The sequence below is a fragment of the Bombus fervidus genome, chromosome 2 (genome assembly GCF_041682495.2).
Source record: "Bombus fervidus isolate BK054 chromosome 2, iyBomFerv1, whole genome shotgun sequence".
Classification (NCBI taxonomy): domain Eukaryota; kingdom Metazoa; phylum Arthropoda; class Insecta; order Hymenoptera; family Apidae; genus Bombus; species Bombus fervidus.
Window position 1 is genome coordinate 14,433,061 of NC_091518.1, and position 21,848 is coordinate 14,454,908.

At 46.9% G+C, this 21,848-nt stretch overlaps 2 protein-coding genes across 3 annotated transcripts in view; one reads left to right on the forward strand and one right to left on the reverse strand.

Annotated features, from left to right (window-relative positions):
- Positions 1 to 21,848, forward strand: part of LOC139995334 (uncharacterized) — a 307,852-nt gene that overhangs the window by 154,685 nt on the left and 131,319 nt on the right. The gene's annotated exons all lie outside the window — the stretch shown is intronic.
- Positions 1 to 21,848, reverse strand: part of LOC139995245 (homeobox protein araucan) — a 76,011-nt gene that overhangs the window by 43,506 nt on the left and 10,657 nt on the right. Inside the window, exon 1 of one of the 2 annotated variants that reach the window (XM_072018527.1) lies at positions 10,129 to 10,900. The exons of the other annotated variant lie outside the window; for it this stretch is intronic. Coding sequence (XP_071874628.1) covers positions 10,129 to 10,176 — 48 coding nt within the window. The 5' untranslated portion in view covers positions 10,177 to 10,900. Of the gene's footprint in view, positions 1 to 10,128; positions 10,901 to 21,848 lie in introns of those variants that run through there. 2 annotated transcript variants of the gene reach the window in all.

A 21,848-nucleotide genomic window follows, 5' to 3' on the forward strand; every position in this document is an offset into this window, starting at 1 on the left:
CGCAAAAATAGACGAGAAAAAAGCAGACACCCGGACAGACCCGGTCTCGGAAGGGAACGAGGTAAACCGAACTTTCGTGAACAAAGAGCCGAGAAGAGGAGGAGTAGGTGGAGGAGGAGGAGGAGGAGGTGGTGGAACACCTCGAGGCCGTGACACATGCGTGCCTGTGTGCGCGTGTGTCCCCGTGCACGCACAATCCTCTTTCTCTGTATGCGTTCTATATTCGTGTCTCTTTCCTTTCCCCGCGATTCTGCCTCGTTTCTTCCTCGTCTCGCCCCGTCATTCTCGCTCTCGCCAATTCGTCTCTCACGGAACGTTTCGGCTCCTCCAGCGCGTCTGGAGCCATTCACGCCCTGCTGGGTTTCCCATCGGAACCTTTTAAAAGCCCGCTTTCACCCCCGCGGCTGCAACCACCGCCGCGAAAACCCAACGGATCGTGGGCCTGCAGGAACAGTCCTGACACGTTCGTCCGTCCTTTCCTCTACCGTTCTACCTTTCACCACGGTTCTCTTCCGCAGCCCTGACAAACCCACCACCGGTCTCTTTTACTCGTCGACGATTCGGTGACAGTTGCGTTCGCAAATCAACCCCTCTCCAAGGGTGAAACGAACTCTCTGACGAGTTCTCTACGCAAGAGGCTTCGTTCGTGCATCGCCGTGTTCGTGCGCTACAGGCAGAAAGAGAAACGCGAGTGATTGAGAAATAAAATTCAAATCCAGCCACGAGAAACGTTCGATCATGATTGCTGGGTAATTATAGCGTATGTTTTAATTGGAAGACGCTTGGAGCGGTTCGGTCTCGAGTGTACGCGCGAGCCAGTCGAGAAGCGAATGGTTCGTGGAAAACGTTAAGTATGGTTTATCGATGATCCGATGCACGAATAAGCGGTGCGTGACGCAGGTGTAAAGAGAATGCAGCCTCTCTCGACGTCGATGATGAGGAATAATTTACCGGTACGAACGTGTAATTTCGACGTAAGTGCGGCAACCCCTTATTCTCGATGCCCGCGAATTTACAATGTATCGATATCGTGTTCGATACCTGCACTGAATAAACTCGCGCGCGATCGATGAAATCGTCGCCTCTGTCGATGACTGCGCGATCTGAGATGGGTCGATCGCGTCGTCATTTTATTAACGATTGTTTCGTAAGTAAATAACGTTAATTTCGAGCATGAACGAAATATTGCAACCATGCACATCTCTCGTCGATCGGACGATCCGTTGGCACAATCACGAGCCGAAGGACCGGAAGTGCGTCCGTTCAACCTATAATTTCGTGCCGCGGACTATCGCGGTAATCGATCGAACGATAGACATCGTGCTCCAATATCAGTGACGATAAAAGACCCTCGGGCTAGCTCTTCAATTTTTTCCTGAAAGTCGTCCGTCTGATTAATTTAGACTCGGAAGGTAATCGTTTCCAAGAATTTCGATAGGCATCCGTCGACCACCACACGTCACGTTGACACGTTGGATTGACACGTTTTGCGAACGTGAAGACCCAAATTCGAAAAGCTAACACGGCGGTTTCCTTTATCGTTCTTTTTCCTCACGAAACACTAATCTATGCATACACGCGTGTCAGGAACGAAGACACGCAGAAGAAGAGGCCAGAGCGTGAAGACCAAGTTCTCGGAGAACAGGACTCGCACCGGTAAGTAAAGGGTTCTTCATAAACAGGATTACACGTGTCGAAGTTGAGGTAAGTAGCGGTTTGATCGCGAGTTATCGCCGCTCGTGCAAAGTAATCGGAGAAACTTGACAATGTGCCGCTCTTAGTCACCACTGGTACACGCGACAACGAAACAACCGACGTGATAATCGTCTAACAACCGATTTCACGGAATCACGCGAGAGAATTTCGAACGTAATTCTGCGCGGACAGTCACCGGGGGCTAACGATTCGATTCACTCTGAGAGGGCAAAATCCGTTAAAGCAAAAGAGTGCCCGTTGGAGAAGTAAACGCAGTCAGAGACCGATAGGAACGCAATACGCGCGCGCAATTCGCACGAAAAAGATGGCGGACCCAGGGATACGAATGGACAGAGTCTCTAGACCGATTCTCCCCTTCCGTCCCTGGCCGTTTCCTTTGCCAAGGCAGCTCCTTCCACCTTCCTCCACCATGTGTCTTTTTCTCGTCGCTGAATTCTCGAGTACGTAAGGAGGGCGCAGGAGCCTTCTTCAGACCTCCTTGCGACCCCACCTCCTCCTCTTCGCGCGAGATCTTGTACGACAACGGCATTTACGGTCCCGGACCCCGACAGCACTTCTTTTTCGCGACAAATTAACCGTTGCGGTGATCCTTTCTCTCTTTTGTTCTCTTTCAGTTGCCAGCGAAACGTAGCTCAAATGCAACGCGTCGCGTGATTGCAATTTGTCTCTATCGCTCGTGGATAGAAGTTAATCGGATTTCCAGCTATGTTATCTGTTGTCTGCGCGCTGCGTAGAATATTGTTTTAAACTTAAACGTCTCGCGTCTCGATAAACGTACCGCGTTAGCGAACGAGTTTCGATCCCTTGCCATTTATTTCGGAACGTAATCGTATCACGTGTGCAACTACGATGTGGAGCATTACGGTTAGTTAGCGGTGGTGTTGTCAACTTCAAAGTAAGAATGGAAAATAAAAATCTACAAAGCATCTGACGACGTATGGTTTCTTTGTTCGTCGTTCGGTGAAAGTTCTCAAAGGAAGCACCGATTTTTCTAAAGTTGCTATTTATAGCGAATGAATCGTTGATCCACGCACTTGATGGCGACATAAACAGAGCCGTAACAATGGAAACAAGGAGAAGAACGTAAACGTAAGAAATGGTGATTTTCCGTCTGTGGAGTCGGGAACAACGACAGACACCAGATGCCAATGAAATATCGTACAATAATGACGGTAACAATTTAACGTTAATTACCTCCGGGGGCTAAAGGGCGCGATGGAATGCCGAGAGCGGTTTCGTGGAGCGTCGCGGCTTTAAAAACGTCTAGATGGAAAAGGATGCGCGTCAGGGGCCGGCAAGAGATCTATTTGAAGCCCTAAAGACTCCGTTAAAGTGGCTGTAACTCGACGTTAAGAAGGCGTGAACGTTAACCGTACGAGTGACGGGACCGCTGGTATTTTTACGCGGCTTGCCGAAACACGTTTCTTTACCGACCGACTAAATTTTTACGACGGATCCCGCGTCGGAGAAAATTTGTGAAAAATTCTCGCACCGACCGTTTGATTTTATACTATTCGCCGAAAGACAAACGAGAAGCGATTCTTTCTTCTCCTTCCTGCGCGGTCTCTCGTTCACACTAAACGTTGATGTTAAAAAGGTCGGAGTACGAAAAAGAGAAAAGAAGAAAAGGAGAAAAAGAAATAGGACGTTGCTCGGCGTTCGCGTACGCGCTGCAAAATAAAATTCGTCCGAGACAGGACGCTCTCTGTCCCGAGTGAAATTCAATCTACACGATATACATATCGATCGTTTTTCTCAGAAACGACATTCCTGCCGGATCGGCCGGGTATATACGGTCTGCTGCGGCCGAAAGAGACCCAGGTCCCCGAGAAATCGTGAAAAGGAGAAGCCCGACCGAATTCGCACCGGTACGAGGCCGTTCCCGTGCGAATGAGACACGTGCACCTTTAAAGAGAAACAACCGGTTTCCGCGACGTGCGTGTAAGGTCGGTGCAGCAGGACGATGTGGTGCCCGGTAGGTAAGTACGTGCGAGAATCCGTGCCGTAATTGCCGATTCCGTCAATCATCGAGCAGCCTAGCTTCATGCTTCCACCGAATCTCCGCCGATCCCGGATAAAGACCACGGGTAATAACAAAGTATAACCGGATAACGATGGTATAATAACGCGAGTTAACGAAGTGAACGAACCTCGAAATTCTCTGGTTGGTCATGCAATACACGGCTGTAGGTACGCGAAAGACGTATGTATAGAACGCGAAGCTGATATCTCGACGGGCATTATTGTAACCGATCACACACCGTCGACAAAGTAATAATTTCACGAAGTTAATCGGCTAACAACCGACGGATTTCTGTGTGTATCGTTACAAATTGCTACGCGTATCGAAAGGATACGAGGGGAGTATCTTTGCTCGGGTCGGTGGTATCTACGATCGACGATACGCGTCAAATAAACCGCAATTAAATTTTTCAGGGTTTAATACGAGGGAATATCGCGGTAACGATTCGCGTCGTTTCGATCGACTCTTTGTTACGCTTTCTACGCTATGGGTACAGTAGGGTACGAAATGCGTAAATACCAGTTGCACCGTTGAGACGAAAGTTGCGAGACGCAAGCCCAAATTGCGACGATCAAACGGCATTTAATCTCATTTACCTTGTAATTACCGATTACACGAAAAGTATAGTCTCGGTAGAAGCTCGGCGCAAGGTCGCAATTTTTACCCGCTCGGTAGAAAAACGCGATGGCTGTCCGCGGTTAAGAAAATCACAGCGCGACGTACATAGGAAGGTCCGTTTCGGCCCTTCCAATTGAAAGTTCGCCGACGACACTGTGTTCGTGAACATGGTAAACAAAAAGTGAGTGGATGAAGGACAGTGAAGAAGGGGTAGAAAGAGGGAAAGAGAGCAAAGGGGGAATGGGAGACACGAGAAGAGCGTAGGCCACGATCATGAAAACTGATATTACGGAGATATCGAGCGCTTCCGTGTTCAGGGCCGTAATTATACGGCGAACCGATGTATCCATTGCGCCATGCGCGTTATTGCCATTACGCTCTCGCGGACGTAACTTTGCAAACAGATGCTTGACCGTTGATATCGAAATCGCGCGATGCGCTCTGTTGCAAACGGCGGGGACGTTAGCGATAGCGAGGATAGAGGGGCTCTCTCTCTCTCTCTGCTCGATTCGACTCGGCTCACGAGTCGAATGCGATCGTAAATTTAGCGGTGCGCGAGACCGATCGACGTCGCTCATTAGACGCAAGAGACCAGGGTATCCACGTTCTCGTTGTGATGATTTCTCGGATAGAATTCGAGCTGCTCTATACCTAGACGATAGTTTTCATTACTCTCGGCCAAGGGTATGCTCTATTTCGTTTACTCGATAAGCGTAAACGAGCGAACGAGTGAATTTTGACTCCCTTTCTGTCTCTCGTAGCGTGTACGTACGATGATTGGTCGTTCGATAAGAAAAACATTTCATGGAAATCGTTTTGTCGAACTTAATCATCGACTTGCAGGTCGAACGTGTATCTATGCGTGTAATATATACTTGTATACGTACTTACATATTACGAAAGAAAATACGATTTTCGCTATGGTAGAACGTCGTCCCGTTTTCGTTCAGCGGTTTAATTAATGCATACTCATCGGTGTCTTGTTAACAAGCAGCACTGTAAGAACAGTGGTACTAATAACTTTGTTACTAATTATTCGCCGAACGAAAAAGTAATTACCGTCGTTACGCGGCCGCGCATAATCGGCGAACAGATGTTCCCGCGTAGAAAGTCGACCTGTCCGACATGTTTTACGGCCGCTGACAAATAACGGAAGAATCGCGATCGATGCGTTGTTGGCGAACTTAACGAGCCACGGCCAATTGCCGTTTCTCATTACGCGTTAACAAACGAATTCTTAAACCGTGCCTGCGAACCGTGCGCCCTCAACCTTTTACCCCACCACTGTTAAAACCGTTTCTCTCTCTCTCTCTTTCTTTCTCCCTCCCTCATTCTCTCGTTCCTACATGATTATTCAATTTTTCCACTAAATACACATTGCGTTGCATTCTTGATTTCTGAACAACTTTTGCAGCACCGCATCGACTACCAACGTTGAGTCGTTTCATAACAAGTATCGTTATTTCTTTGACGGTGAATTAATTAATATCATTAGGCTGTTAACCCGTGACCCCAGTCAAAGACGTAACCGACGTGGATGTAGCGCTTAAGAGACGCGTACATGCGAGACAAGTGTATGCCGGTATATCATTAACGTTATATTAGGTGGATTCGTGTTAACACCTTGCCCTACGCTACGCAACGCAGTCGTACAAGATATTATAAAAATAATTTTTTCCAAATACTCGCTTTAGTTTCTATTTATCTGTCTTTGTGCAGAACGTAATTCGTTACGATCGGTATTTCCTTTTCCTTCTTTTTTTTTTTTTTTTTTTTTCCCAACAACCGTGACTATTCGTCGAGGTTACTTTCTCGCTCGAAGCGAAATTCTATACCTATAACTGGATAAACACCGACGATAACTGCGAAATTAGAGGATTAACTTGTAAGATAATGGCAGACTACGAAAAAATTAGAAACAGAATGTTTCAAGTGTAAATACTTTTACAAACGTATGCTGTACTAGCGGCCTGCAAAGTTTTCGCGCATAAACTTGGACATAACTTTCCCGTTAATTACACGGCCATCCATAAAACGAATCGAACGCATTCCGCGGCGAGAATTTCATTAGCATGTAACGCTGAAAATGCTGGAAAATTGAATGGAGACCGTGTAGCGTGCAAGCTAAATGGCCGCGCGGGAACCGCACCGAGATTAATCACTGCCGTTCAACGCCACGTTCGAATTTTTTACGTTAAACGGCATACGAAAACATACGCGAGCGAATCAGATAGATAGAGAGAGAGAGAGAACGCGCGCGCGCGAGAGAGAGAGAGAGAGAGAGAGAGAAAGGGAGATAGAAGATAGACGGGGACTTCATAAAACAGTACATAACGCGCTCGTGGCAATATCCATCGGGTTCGCTTAATTAAAGGTGCCATTATAAGGCGTTCTTTCAATCGACCAACGATAAACGTAACCTTTCTCTCGCTCGTCTCGACACCCTTTGCAAAAGGAAAATTAAATGCCTCTGTCGTTTAACGCGAAGTAACGTTGACCCAAAGAAAAGACTGACGAAGAGGAAAGGTGGAGGGAAAGGGGAAGAAGAGGGCAAAGAGAAAACGGACGGAACAGGCGATATCACCACTGGATTCTCTAGTTGTAGTAAATATATTAACTACCTAATCTGCAATCGCAAATTTTACGATTCTGCCTGGCGTAGCCGCGACCAGCCGCTATTATAAATTCACGTAAGTATGCTATAAACTCCAATTATCGTTACTCGCATTTCCGTAGAAATGATCCGCGTAAAATATTTATTATCCCGGACAACAGGAATCGCCGATGCGATCGTAAAGCATCCGAGGGATCTTGTAATCGTTTATATAAACGCACCGAAGAGACGTACGCCGTTTCGACTATTCCACCGGTAGCAATTAAACCCGTCTGTTTTTTTCATTTTCGTTACACCGCTGGCTGGGCTCGAAGCTGTGCCTCGTTGCAGCCTGCACGCATGTAAACGCTCGGTAATTCGTCGATCGCGAATACGTTTAGATAGGGAACACGCGCAGTTACGAGAGAAGATAACCGATCAATTATTATCGTTGTTCCATATCACGGCACGTATCGGTATTCGAGAGCACCGATGACGCACTTGCGCCACTCTCTCGGATACCAAATTAAAAAAGTCTTCTCCTCGTCCGATCGTTAGAATGACGAAAATATATGTACAGAAGGTAGAAAATTATCTAACACGAGTTATAATCCAGGAAGAAGAAACTGCAAGTTGCAGCAAGTGGCTGGTTAAGCGGTTTATTCATGAATTTCCCACCTCTCTAAATACAGCAGCGTAATTAGCTGATTTACCTCAAGGACATACCTCAAAAATCTACGCTAATTGCTAACTTCCATGGACTGAACAAATTAATCTTCTTATACATATAAAATAAAACATACATATACATGCGTGAACGTACGGGAAATAAAGGACGAAGGAAAGCAATGTTTCACCGCCACGAGTACAATTCCAATAATACTCTAACAGTACGATAAACAAGATCGACGGTCGGCTCACGACGAAATGACGATTTCAATGCGCCTTTAATGGCGTTTACTTCGGCTGAAGTTGGCGCGTACCGGTTCAACCGTCGGTTCAGCCGAGGAACAAAAGGGGCCGCGTCCCCTTTATCATCGAGTTAATCAAAACGAAGGAAAGCCCGAGCTTTAAAGCGTGGCAGCTCGCGGGCCGCGGTTAAAAGGAACAATGCGAGAGTCGATTCTCGACTCTCTCTTCGGCCGATGCAACTCGCACCTTTTTCGCGAGCCCATGCGGGTAACACGGGACTACCCGTATTATTATCTAACCTCGTCGCTGCACCTGCGCGTAAGCGCGTCGTTTTCGTCCGATGTTATTTCGTTTGAGAGCTCCTTCCTTTTTTCGGCTACAGGAAGATTACGCGCCTGCGCGGATCGCAACGCCACCCCGTTCCACGCACCGCCGCGTCGCACCGCCGATCATCGTCCGCCGATCCAGTAAATCAGAATTCAATTTTCCACCCTTGTCTCGATACGTCCATCGAATTGATTAACAGGCTAGGAAATCAGAACAGTAGGAAATTATTACGCTTTAAGAACTCGATGGTGCGTTTAATTTATTAAGGTTTCCCTATAAATTAAAAAAAAAAAAAAAAAAGAAAAAATGTACGAAGTAAGACATCGTTCTGCTAGTCGATTGTATCGAAAATTGTTGCGGACGAGTCTCTTTTATGGTCGTTAAGGCGTTGTTAGGGGGCATATAATTGAATTTGGAGATTCCCAAGTTATTTACGGGTTAAATGTGAAGATACAACAAAGATAGAGTCAGAAATTAATTCGCCAGAATATACAATATTTGCACATCGTACAGGATACTATAATATCATCGCTAATCATGTTTCAAAATCCTATGTACTAACGTTCAGCTTAGAACATACGGTATATACCTGCTCACCGACAAGTACACAAAGATTACAATCGTATCGTAATTTATTTTGACTCTTCTTGTCTCACCTTTTTCTTCTTTTCTTTTTCTTGTATTTCTTTTCAAACTATCTTTCTCCGGCACTTTGCTTTGCGACTAGATATAAATACTAATAAGATTAAAGATAATTCTCCTTGAAGATGTAAATAGACAAAAGCGATGGTTCTATTTGTTTAGGATTTTTCAGGGCAACCGATCCTTGTCATTTATCAATTACGTATATTCAAGGACAGGACTACAACTGCTTTCGTAATTTATTACGAATCTTTCGAGCTAATCTCCGAATACGAAAGGACAGTTTAATTGTAACAATGCGATAGCATTTAAAATTTGGTAATTCTTTGGACGATATTAATTCGTATTACGAAACTTCTATAAATTGGTTATTAATTGTATCACTGATACGTATTGAATACCTACACTTATAGAGAGGCCCAACGAGCATCGTAACTCGTGAGCGACGGCCGTCGCGTCGGTACACATTTGTAAGGGACAGGTGTACTTATAAGAGCACGACCGACATCGCGTTTCACGAAACTTTACTCTTTGTTTGCTAGTATCGATCGAAAACAATTTCTTTTTTCCTCCGACTACCTGCCGCGCCTTTCGAGCGTTAAACGTTCTATACGCGTAATCAAAATCGTTTAGGCGTAAATTAGCTGAAATTTGGCGAGGAAAAATACGAGTTTCCCAGAAAGCGAACGACGAGTAAATTAATCGTAACACGTGCGTGATGCCGGAAAACAACTTTGTTACACTCGACGCATAACGAGTATATACATAGACGGAGAAAAATTAAAATCTCAGCGTGAACGAGATCTCAAAAAGCAGCCTAACAAGGGAGTAACGTTTAATTACCGGCTGTCGGTCTCACAATGCGTTCGCTTTCACGAAAAAAACAAGAACAGAAACGATCGTTCGCCGTGATTAGCAACGATTCTGAAATTGCTACCTGATAAAGGACCATCATTAGACGAATAATTGAGCTACGATTTTGCAGACAATGGAACGAACCCGTTACCCATACTACCGCCTCTGCATCGCCAACGATAATTATCTGCTATTCGCCGTGGATTTTTCTCGAAAACGTGGCCTGCTACATGCGAAAAGTGCGCGACAATATTCGGGGCGATGTCATCTCGCGTCAAGATCGCGAACGACAACTTTCTATTCTCGGAAACTATTAGCCAACGAGACAGCACTGAACACGACGCCTACAGTCAAACCGATACGAGTAAGAAACACCCAGCAATTGGAAGAAAAATCTGAGAGCATCGAAGCAAGGCGTATTGAATCGTAGTTTACGACTCACCTGGGACGCCGACGGATACGAGTATCCGAACTGCGCGTATACTGACATCTCGATTGGTTTCGACGATCAGTTCTCTCTATATGTGTTTTTTTTCTCTCGATGTCTCTCTGGTCGACTAACGGAGAGAATTAGGTCACAACCGCACCTGCACGCACTACTACACTCTCTCACTAAGTCAGTACTACTTTCGGCGACGCCGTGAACGCCACGAATATAGCAACGAATGGAGCAGCGATGGTGAACGATCGCGATATCTCGCGAACGGTGATTGCCATCAGGGTGTTTTTCGGTCGTGATCGAGGAATCCGATTGGCGACCACATGTCGAGACTGGCGTTCCCCGTGGTTTGGTCAGGAAGACAACGTGCCAGCTCGAACCGCCGACGGACACTCGAAGATCCAACAGTTCCGAAAGTGTCCACAGGTGAATCCAGTCGTAGCAGGTCGCGAGCGAAGAACGAGATTATCGCGGCACGATTCGACGTGGTGAAATCCGCACTAGCGAACGCGGGGATGCTGACTCTCGGGGAACGTTCGTTCCTCGCGGGTCGAACGCCGCGCGACACGTCACAACTCCACGGGTCACGTTACCGCGAGAAGGAGATAACAGGAGTAGAAGAACGTTGTCGTATCGGCGCGTCGGGCGATGGGACGGACATTCGGACAGACGACGAAGCGTCACGAGCGATTAGTTATAGAGTTCGTTCGTTCGTTCGGTCCGTCCCCTGCTCTCACAGGGCACTCCAGTCTGCGACTGACTCGCAACTACTCACACCACTTCAGCGCCTTCCACTCCGCTCCATCCCAGTTCCCCCTCTGGCGAGGAAAACCGAAAGCAACGGCTACCCCCACTTTTGATACGTGGGACGTAGTCCTTACGTAACCGTCGAATCGCGTAGCTTCGTACAACCCTGCGGGCGTATCACGTGGGATGATACGAGGCTCGCGATTGGCCGAGCGTTTCGCGCGCGGGCGTCCTTTCGAATCGAACGTGCCCACGAGCGCGACGACGCCTTTTGCCCCACCCGCGAGAAACTACCGTGAAACGATCCCGCCGCCGACGTCGCCGTCGCCGCTGCCACCACCGCCGCCGCCGCCGTTCCCCCGCTAAGGCTCGACAAACGGCCACGGCGGAACAAGGAGAAACGAGTATGTTTACGCGAGTCTACTCTTGTCAACCCGACGGCGAGGGACTTAAATAAATCTGCTGGCCTCTCTCGCACGTTCTCTCTCTCTCTCTCTCTCTCTCTCTCTCTCTCTCTCTTTTCAACCAACCCTCTCTACTACCCAACTACGTCATCCAACCTATCCACCAGCTCTGTCTTTCCTTATCCTCCGACTAGCCACCTTCTTCCGGCTTATATCGCGCCATTGTCCGGTTCGTGAAATCGCTGAGTACTACGATGCGTCGTGCAGCCTGTTTCCACGCTTCTCGAGCTCGGAAACTTTGTTACGTCTACGTGACACGAACGGTCAAACGTTCGGGTTACAAGGACACCCTCCGAGAGTTTTGCGCGTCACATTCGCGACAATCGGTCGCGCGAGTACGTTTCGGGGAGAGTTGGAGCAACGTCCGTGACGAACAGCCCCGACGTGGAGGAACGATTCCAAGAATTCGGTCTCCAAGCACCTATGGTTTATAAATAAAAAGTGGTGGTCGTCGCGTCGAAGGCTCGAAGGCGACGAGTATCGCAGCTGCATGCTTAATGAACTTCGTTAAATTTTTTCGATCGTCCCGTTCCGATCGCAACGATGAGGTGGAAGAAGCGCCGCGAGAAATACGAGACTCGAATGTCTCCAAGATCATCGATCGGAAACATGGTTTGTAGAAACGTAGATAGAACATCTCGGAGAACGCGTATGAATGAAACAATAAAACAATAGAAGGTGTACGAACCGCATTCATTAGATGCCTATCATCGCTTTCGAGCATACTATTACATTTAGGAAACGAGTTTCTTGATTTCGCGTGGATTATTTACTAAACAGCTAGTTTTTTTTTTCTTTTTTCGAATTTACCGTTGAAATCTCGTTCATTAAATCTTTCCAGCAAGGATTAATGGGCTCGCGCGTTATTATGGGTTACTTTCACGGGAGATACCTACCATCTCCTCTTTGAAATAACCGTAACGTCGGTTATCTCTATTCAATTTCTAGAAATTATTCCTTCCGAAATACCAGCTATATAATTTCTAAGTTTCTAATAAACCTCTATTATTCCGATCTAGCACGATTTCAATCATGTTGCTCGTCGAAAGGTTTTCTTTCGTAATACGAGCCACTTAAAAGAATCGGGACGTTTTCTCGAACGACAAAGTTGCCCGATCCCGGCAATTATTTCGGGCAGCGCATAAATCTCTCCGCTCTGAATCGAGCCGAATATTCCGAGCGAAACGCGACGTTCGTTCGGCGGAGAGATCTCACGGACTCGGTGCGTCGTCGGAAGGATTAGCCACAGGGATCGTTCGGTTACTCTGGCATTTAGAATAATTTCACGGGTTATTAGACAGTAGCCAAGACTGTTACTCGGCAAATTAGAGTGTCTTAGATTATCGAGTAACATCGAAAGACTCGCCTTTAAAATGGCGCGCGATAATAAGTTTGGAACGGGTGGTGGTTTCGTGCGGTCGTGCAAATGGTCGCGTTTTCCTCGCTATCATGCTTGGTCGGTCATGTGTCTTATTCGTGTCAATGCAAGCCACGCGGCGGACGATTTTCCGCGACGTTGCCTCGAGCAATTTGCTAGCCGGCGTGCCACGTACACATTCTGCACGGGGACGCGTGAAGCGTTCCGACAGCCTTCTTCTTGCACGCCAGAAATCGTATCGGCGGTTTATCGCGCGAGAAACGCTCCGTGCACTCGAAAGATACGCGGCGATTTATAGGGGAACGAAAAAGATGGAAGCGTTCTGTGGAACGTGGAATATTGGAAGAGGAAATATGGAAACGGGAGAAAAAACGCGATACAGCCGAGCGAGGAGTGGAAAAATAGCGGTTGCTATTGGAAACGCAAGATTCAATGCCGTTAATAGGATTAGCTGACAGGTCGACGAGGTTCTTAGGAGATAAGGATCCTTCCAAGGACCTTCCAGTACCTGAGCACCTGTTGGGACCGTTCAAGAGAAAAAACCATGAGAGAGGGGCTATAGGCCTCTCGAATGATTTATTGCGCTGCGTAAACCTAGTGACCTGCCGATCACGCCCCCTCGACCAACAGTCGCCAGCACAATGTGCTCTTTTTTGGAAAACCTTGTCTCGGTCTGCGACTCGTGTCGTGTCACGACTTTCCCTTATTGTGACAGAATCATTGTGACCCGTCAAAACCACAATAATAACCCGTTTAATCCTGTTTCACCTTCGTTGGAACGTACACTTTTGTTTACCGTTTCGGCGGTAAACGAAGCCTCGCCCGGTCCGTGTCTTCTTGTTTGCACGGCAAATATTTTGCCGTCTTCGTCGGGACGCGAGGAAGCTTCGAAGATTCTAGCGACGATCGTCGGAGAATACGAAGCTTTCGTACAACGAAACTTCGTCGAAATGAAGTTGTCGCGATTTCTAAGTAGAAATTGTAGGGAACGCAAGAAAGACGAACAGAGCGATCCGCGTGAAACACCGATAGTTACTTTACGTACGAATCGGTACTTAGGTTAAAGTAAGCTTCAATCCTAACCATTAATCTTTGACGTTTAATTGCACGAAATTTTATCGCCGATCGATCGTACCTTATACGCGTAGCAGCGCGATGGTGGCCACCAGAACGAGAAGGCATCGATATTTTATAGTAGCTCGAACACCGCCGTTCGCGATCGTACATCGGCGAGTGCTTCTGTTAAGTAACGTTTAAATATCCCGCAGCGTAGTTAACGCCGCTTAAAGACGCATTGTAAATCTCGACGCGGGGAGTATCCGGGGGCCAGTTGCAGCGTCGTTTCATGTTTACAGCCGTCAAGTTTTTCAAATGTGATAAGGCTTTTCAGTGGAAGGTAGGCTAGGGTAACGTGGCGAGTCCTATCTCCCTGGCCAGTGTGTCCACTACTTGTTTGCAGGTCGAGTAAAAGTTAAACGGCCGTGTCGGGGCAGGCTGTCTCTAGCGATAAGACCGCTTAATAAGGCAGCAAACCATCCACCTTCTTCTACTACTCTACTCGTCTCACCCGTCTCTCTTTCGCCTCTTTCTTTGTTTCACCCTCGACCTAGTTAGGTAAGGTCTTCTCCTCTCTCTTATCTTTCTTTTCATTGCCAGGTTTCTTGTAATTCGTTACTCTCCCTTGCGAGAGCGTTTGTTCGGGTCCCGTCCTTAACGAGGGAAAGATTTCAACTACCTAATTCAAGGTGAAACGCAAGGGAAATCGAGAAACACGGGAATCTGTGTAGCCCGTAAACTGTCCTGCTAACCAAGGAATTATACGGAGCTCTCGCAGCAAGCTCGTGCTTCCTCGTCAAACTCGTTCGAACGGCTAACCAAGATTTTTTCTCGATTCGGTAGAATTTCAAAGCAGCGGACGGTATATTCTCGAGCGTCTGTCCGTCTTTGATCGCTACGACGATTCAAGAACAAGAATTCCCAAAGATTTCAAAGACCAAGGTTTATGAAATGCGTTGCTTTGACCCATGTATCGTCGGCTAGGCTTCTCTAGCCTGATCACAAAGGTGGGTCCAATCCGAACGCCGTAAAACGGTGCGATATTCACACCGTAGGATAAAACAAAAGGCTGCTGCGGGTATCCGAAGGTGGACGGTAAAAATCGAAAGAGGGGAGCTAATAAGGGAGGTCCAGACTGCCCTGGCGCCTTTGGTGCACCTTCGAGGGGCACTGCAGTTTTATTGGCCGGTGTGTCCTTGTTCCTCGTCGTCCTCCTCCTCCTTTTCTTCTTCTTCTTCTTCTTCTTCCTCCTCCTCCTTCTCCTCCTCCTCTCTTTCCTCTCTCTGTGTACTACTCCTCTGCGGCGACTTCGTCTTCCTCCACGGCACTCGGTATGGCCGACCAGTATGTTGCCGTAAAAAAGCCGGTCTCCCCTTGTCTGTCCTCCTCCTCTCACCTTCCCCGTCCTCCTGTACAGTGGAACGACGAACGAACGAACGACCAACGAAATGTCAACCGTAAACCTCGCGAGGCAACACTAATTAACCCGACCGAAATAAACTGCGCCGTTCAGCGGCGCTCTCTTGCCTTCTCGTTCACCCTGGCCCTTTTCTCCTTCTTTCCTTCCTCTGCCCTGGCCGGGCTTTATACCGTGCGCCTAGCGCAACCTCAAAAAGAATCCCGAACTGTTCGCCAGCGAACGCCGCGTCGCTTAGAATTCGAACGGAAGAATTTTCACCGACCCTGTTTTTCACCTTGTGCTGGTGTACCGTGAAAAAAATTCGGGGGGTAGAATAGCCAGCGATCCTCTCGTACATTCTACAAGACGGACATTAGGGACGTAACGATCGATTCTTTCGAGTTACAAGGCGTGTTACGGTGGAAGGCAACGTAGATTTCAAAGAGCGGAACTAGCACACGATTCGAACTTCCTCGATGTATTCTCGATGGACGAAGAGTAACGGGGTGAGAGGAGAAGAGAAACGGGCGTTCGATTCGGAGGAAATAAATCGAGGCTTTTTCTCTCGGCGTACGACCAGGAACTGGCGTTTTCGGCCAAAATGCTTCTCCCTTCTTCTCTTTTTCTCTCCGCTGGCTTCTCTCCGTAGATCTTGGCCGAAACAGTCGAAACCGCGGGGTTTCGCCTATACCGCCCGCTGCCACGCATTTCCATTTTACCCCCCAGACGAGGGGCGTCGTGATACCTCCTTATACTTTATGCGGAGACACCTACATCGACGCCCACATCTCCGAACTTTATTTATAAACAAAGAGGACAGTCGATACCTCCGGAGATTGCAGAGACATCTCCCTCCGGTGTCTTCTCTAGCTGGTAGGAAACGATTTCCTAGAAGCAGCTTCTCGAGAAGCACGGTCGTCGTTCGAAAAATAGTCAACTCAGCCATTCAGCTTCACCTCCTCGGCTTGATGAAGGATCGATCGACCCTCCAGACGGGAACAATTTTTCTTTCTGCTAATTAGTCGTATACGCGACAGTATTTCAATCGAGTGGAAATGTTTCGAGCATCACGAATGTTGCGTAGTTTAGGTAGATAAACCGTTCAGAAGTTACACCGATCGACTCTGTAATAAATTGGAAGAGTAGACAAGCAACAGTCGTATAAATATTATTTGTCAAAATTTCCCTCCAAATTTACGATTATTTATGTAATACTTCTTTGCGACCAACGATCTTATGGATGTGAATAATTCGAGTTCTGAGACTGATCGAATAATTAAATCGAGAGTCTATGGAAAGCGATATTGATCAGTGTGGTTTCTGTGAGACTCAAATAGCTAACAAGAAGAGGCTACGTTCTTCGGGAGACCAACTAGTATGGACACAGTTCGATGTTGTACAATCAGAAAAATCACGTCGAGTAAGCATCTCTTACGCTTGGAAGAAACTTTCTTTCACGTGGATATTGCACAAACGACGAAGGTATATATTACGACGTTTTTAATACAAAACACGGAATCATAACAAAAAGTTGGAAATGCTCTATTCGAGTTGTCGATCGATAAACCGACGTGCAAGCAATTAAATGATTTTGCAACGAGCTGGCTTTGCTATCCGTCGTTTCATCGGGACTCCGCTCCGTTTCAATTCCGTTGGAAGAACAAACGCGTCGATGTTTTCGTAACAAAAGCGGCGCGATTCCGTTGGTTGGTCTGACGCAACGCGAAAATATTGTCCGACTGTGTCGACTAATTGCCGGGTTGCTTTCATAACTGCACGTTTTACAAATATGCGTGCACACACGGCCCTCCTTCCTCCGTTCACGATCCCGTCTCGTGTTCATTGTGCCACGAGACTCGCGATACGCACGCTACCGTTCTTCGAACACTCGCGTGAAACGACTGCAACGATTCTAGCGTGCGCAGAAAACGCGAGAACGGGAAACGGGAAACAGAGACAGCGAAGAATAGGCGAGGAGGATGGCGGATGATCGTAAAAAATAAAGAGCAACGCTAACGAAGCATATGTTTCAACGATATCGCGATCGCCGCCTCATCACTGTCCTATTATAAATTATTTGTAATGATTAGCGTCACTGTGACTCCGACGCTGTTATATTATACGGCTATTGGACGATCGATATCTGGGAAAGTGCCGGGAAAAGCTGAAGAGTGTTGTTATCGCGGTTGATGTGTTTGATTATTTTTCGTTGGGGGCTGAGAGAACGTATATAGGGTGACACGACGTTGTCGTTGTTCATTATCGAAGACTGGATACAACAGATTTTGGATATCGTGTCCTTTATGCAAATAAGACGATGGCGCGTCAATGTGATTTTTGTAAGTTATTTTTTTTTTGCGCTTGGACAGGACTTGGTGCACGGATCCTGTCGCTTGCCAAAGGAGCGCGATTTATCCCTCGGTAACAGAAAAACTATACGTACATGGTATACACGATATACAAGAGTCAGAAACTTCGCACCACAGTTTCAAAGATTTTTCCACTTCGGATAACTCCACTTCGTTTCCTTCGAGTCTAGGTCGTTTCGAGATCGCCAGAGCTGAAATTCTACAGGATACATGCAGAGAAGCGCATCCTGGAGTTGGAGTATGGGCAATCGACGACAGGTTACGCGAAGCACGACACGAATAGCAGTTTCTCTGTTGGCCGTCAGCGAACGGTCGTTTTCTATCTACGATCAGGTGCAAAGCGTCGCATGAGCAGCGAGCACCACGATGTTACGTGCCCATAGAAAATGAATAGGTAATTATAACGCATCCATAATGCAGAGAGACAAGGTCGTGCGGTTGGACTGGAGAGACTCGGTTCTCGGAAAGAGCGCTCGCGAGTCGGCAACCTACGCGAGACCGGAGAGTCAAATCGCGGCCCTCGTTGAAATTCATTCGCGGCTCTCGTCTTTTTTGCCCGGCAAGCCTCCTTATCTCTGCCTCTTGTTTCACGGCCACTTCGCCCCAGGGTCGTATCTCAACGAAGAAACTCGAAGATCGCACCGGGCTTTTATAATTGGACTTTATTAGCCGTTCCGCTGATTAGAATCGCTGAACGTGTTTTTCAAACCGTCGAAAGATAATTTGTTCTTTTTGAAGGTGTCGACTCTACACGAAGATCCGTGTAGTTAATTAATCATTCGTTAGCAGATTCGTAATTACTTATTATATCAATAAGGCAATTTTTTATTCCCGGATAAATCGTTACTGTCTCGCAGCGAGTGAAAACTCGAAGAATTCCAACATCTTAATTATCGTTCAACGTTTGTAGGTAGTCCGACTATTATAAAAACCGACAAGCTTTTTCTACTCCGCGGAACGCTACAAGTAAGTATACACGAGCGAGGGTTACCGGAATTCTATCGCCGCTAATGCAACACGAGGAGTGGCGCTAAACTTTGCGGTACAAACATGAAATCGTTAAGTCGAGCCACGGATTTTTCCTCGCGGTACTTTAATACCGCGCGAGCATATTTTTCATGCAGCCAGCCATCCAACATCCAGGCTCGTGATTCACGTTGATAGGCGAACAGAGTCCAGAATTTTCCCTTTCCTTGATACCGAACTTCTTTATCGGCTGGATAAGTGGTGCTAATTATAGTTATTACAATTAAGACCGGTGTTCGTGGCCGTAGCGAGGTTCTTATAACGGTGACCCGCGTCTTGCTCGTTGCAAACAGGCTGAGGTACGTGGACAGGGGTGCGGGGTAATGCGTGCAGATAAAACGACGCGATATTCCACCCTGTGAGAAAATATCTGGCGGCCATCAACAGGTAATTTCGAAATGAACGAATCCCACCGACAATCGTACCGCGTCATGCGATCCACCGACATTTTCGTTCTCTGGTCTGTTTGCGCCACGATTCCCATCGGTCTTTCCACCAGAGAACTCTTATCGAATTACGCCAATGCGCGTTGCTTTCGTCCATCGTGATATGGTCTTTCGATTTCAACTTTCGAGATGGACGACGCGATTATTTTTAACGTGGACGTCCGTTCGTGTATCGTCGGACCATATTGTGCGTTTTAATAGACCGATACACAGCGACGACAATTATAGTATACAGTGTGTATGCGAATAGACGATACGATATGAAAATATGCAACGAATGGATGCCGACTTTTATAATTGCAGTTTTACGTTGATTTTCTATCTTTAGGCCACAAATGCTTCCCTTATTCTGGTAGGTTAGGGTATAACGATTTTCCATGGATCGCACGAAGGGTTCGCGTGGTTCGCAACGAGCATGTGCTACAATGTAGAAGCTAGCGTACAGAAACGCGGCCTGGCCGCGTCGCCGCGAGGATAATGATCGACGGAAGTTTTCGTGCTAAAATATGCAGATCCAGCTGAAATTACCGGACGAGTAGCGCCTACTCGAGCGACCGCTAGCCAATACCGGCAATGTGCATCGTGTGCGTTTCGTTACACGAAACGACACGCGTACCTGTGCGTGTCGACGCGAACTCGAAATGCGAAGCGACGGCGCGGCGGTACGCTTCGCGATTCCTGATCGACTGTTATCTTCGTGATTATTACCGTGTATCGACGGCCGTGTTAATCCTACTTACTCTACTGCCTTACAATTACCAGTTAGAAAAATGTTATGAATTCCAAAGAACGAGGAGCGATTGCTGGCTCGACTCTACGGTGAAACTGCGCCGAAGCCTCGAAGACGTACGTGTATTCGTTTAAACTGAAATTAAAGCGATCCTGTTCAATGTAAATATTACATGGAAACGATCTTAAAGAATTCGAGGAAACAAATGGATTCCAATTTCGTTCCAACGAAACGAATACTTCCGTTACCATAACAGAAGGTGCATAATTGAAACGTACCTACTTATTCGTCTTGTTATTTGTACGTCTGTGAATAGCCGGTATGCGGTTCGTAAGTGAAAATCGTCGGAGGGGAACAGCATCGAAGTCGAGGCTAACGTAACGTTCAGGTCACAGGAACTAATTAACTTCTTTACAAGGAACGACCATTACGTTCGACTGCGTTGAAACGATCTTGTCGAATGGAAGGAAATCGCGGAGATGTCACCGATGTAACAATCCGAATCGTTAAACCGGTACCCAAGAATATTCTCGTCGACCGACGGAAGACCGGAAGTGACGTCATTATGGAAAATTCAGTGAATCACGGTAATGCCAGCAGCGATCGAATGCGAGGGATTTTTCTCGCGCCGCGTTTCACTTACTTATTCAGGTGCACGGAGCAATATTTCACCGGTCCCCGAACCGCGTAACCTCCGCGGTTATTAATCGTGGCAACATTAATAATCAGCTGCGCGGCGATAACTTAGGTTAAGCAGGGAGTTACGGTCTCCTGCTACCAGCCAGGCCTCCGTTTCCGCGTACATATCCGCCGATCGTTCGCGGACCGATATCATATATAATACGGATAGATGACATTTCTTCCACCGATATATCATGCGTACCGATTTTTCGAAACTCTTCCCCACTTTCCTCTTCCTTCTCGAGGTCGCCGGGGTTAAGACTCGCGTGCAACAACCGGAAACCGTTTCGCGATTCTTTTTCTGCTGTTCGGATCGTGATTAATGGCGTACGTCGGGATGAAAAGGTAAAAATCATTTTTATCGAAGAGTACTTTGCGACTTTGCGCAGTGATTTATGTTTTGGGAACAACGAATCGACGGTAACAGTTTAATTGTTCGAGGTAAGTAGTGTCGGTTGTGCTCGAGTATTAACATGTGGTAGAAGGAAATACGCGGCGTTCGTACTTTGACACGCGTAATACGAATATTCATCCGTGCGTCAAAATCATGTCCGAAACTAGACGTTTCGCCGTTACATTCAGGATACATCGTCTAATAACTCTGGTCGCGGAAAGTTAAAGCACAATAATAGACGAAAAAGCTCGTGTCTGGCAACGAGAACGCTAAAAACCACCGAATGAAATCTCGTTTCAAACCAGCCCTCGAAACTAGTTTGGCAGAGAGCGGACTGAAATACATATCTGCTGCATATTCATGGCAGTTGTACTCGTGTCAGGAAGATTTTTCGAGAACAAAAAATCCAGACCGATCGAACCATTTTTATTTTAATATACAACTATATCTACCATAGCGGTGATACGCTATTGTTATATAACAAATGAATTGAAATATTCAACAAGGAAACAAGGGATGAAAGGTGGGCATGGTCGATGCTCGAGAGCGAAAGAAGCGATTGAAAGAGGAGCACGGTGGTGCCGGCCATAACCGAGCACGTTTTATGCGCGTATAAACGTACGTGTAACGACGGAACGAGAGTACACACGCGCCGCCTACTCTAACCTGTTAACAAATATCCAAGGCGGGCGGTTAACATGCGTTTACGATAATTTATCGCGGCGACGTAGCCGGGGCAGGCATTATGTTCGGTACCGGGTACACGCGTACGCGCGTTGATACCGGGTCACCGTGAAGAATCGGAAAGAAGTGCACCGGTTTCGTTCCTCTTGTTCGATCGACCGTGCGGGCCCTTCGGATCGAGAACCTTGCGATTTTACCGTTTACTTTACGAGCGTTATTAATCTCGCGACGCATACTGGCACATATGCGTAATACATCTAGTCTTTCTTTAATCGAAGATCTCAAAGATACGTTAAATATTGTGGAATATTATCGAGTACCTATATTTGAAATTCTTTCATAAATAATT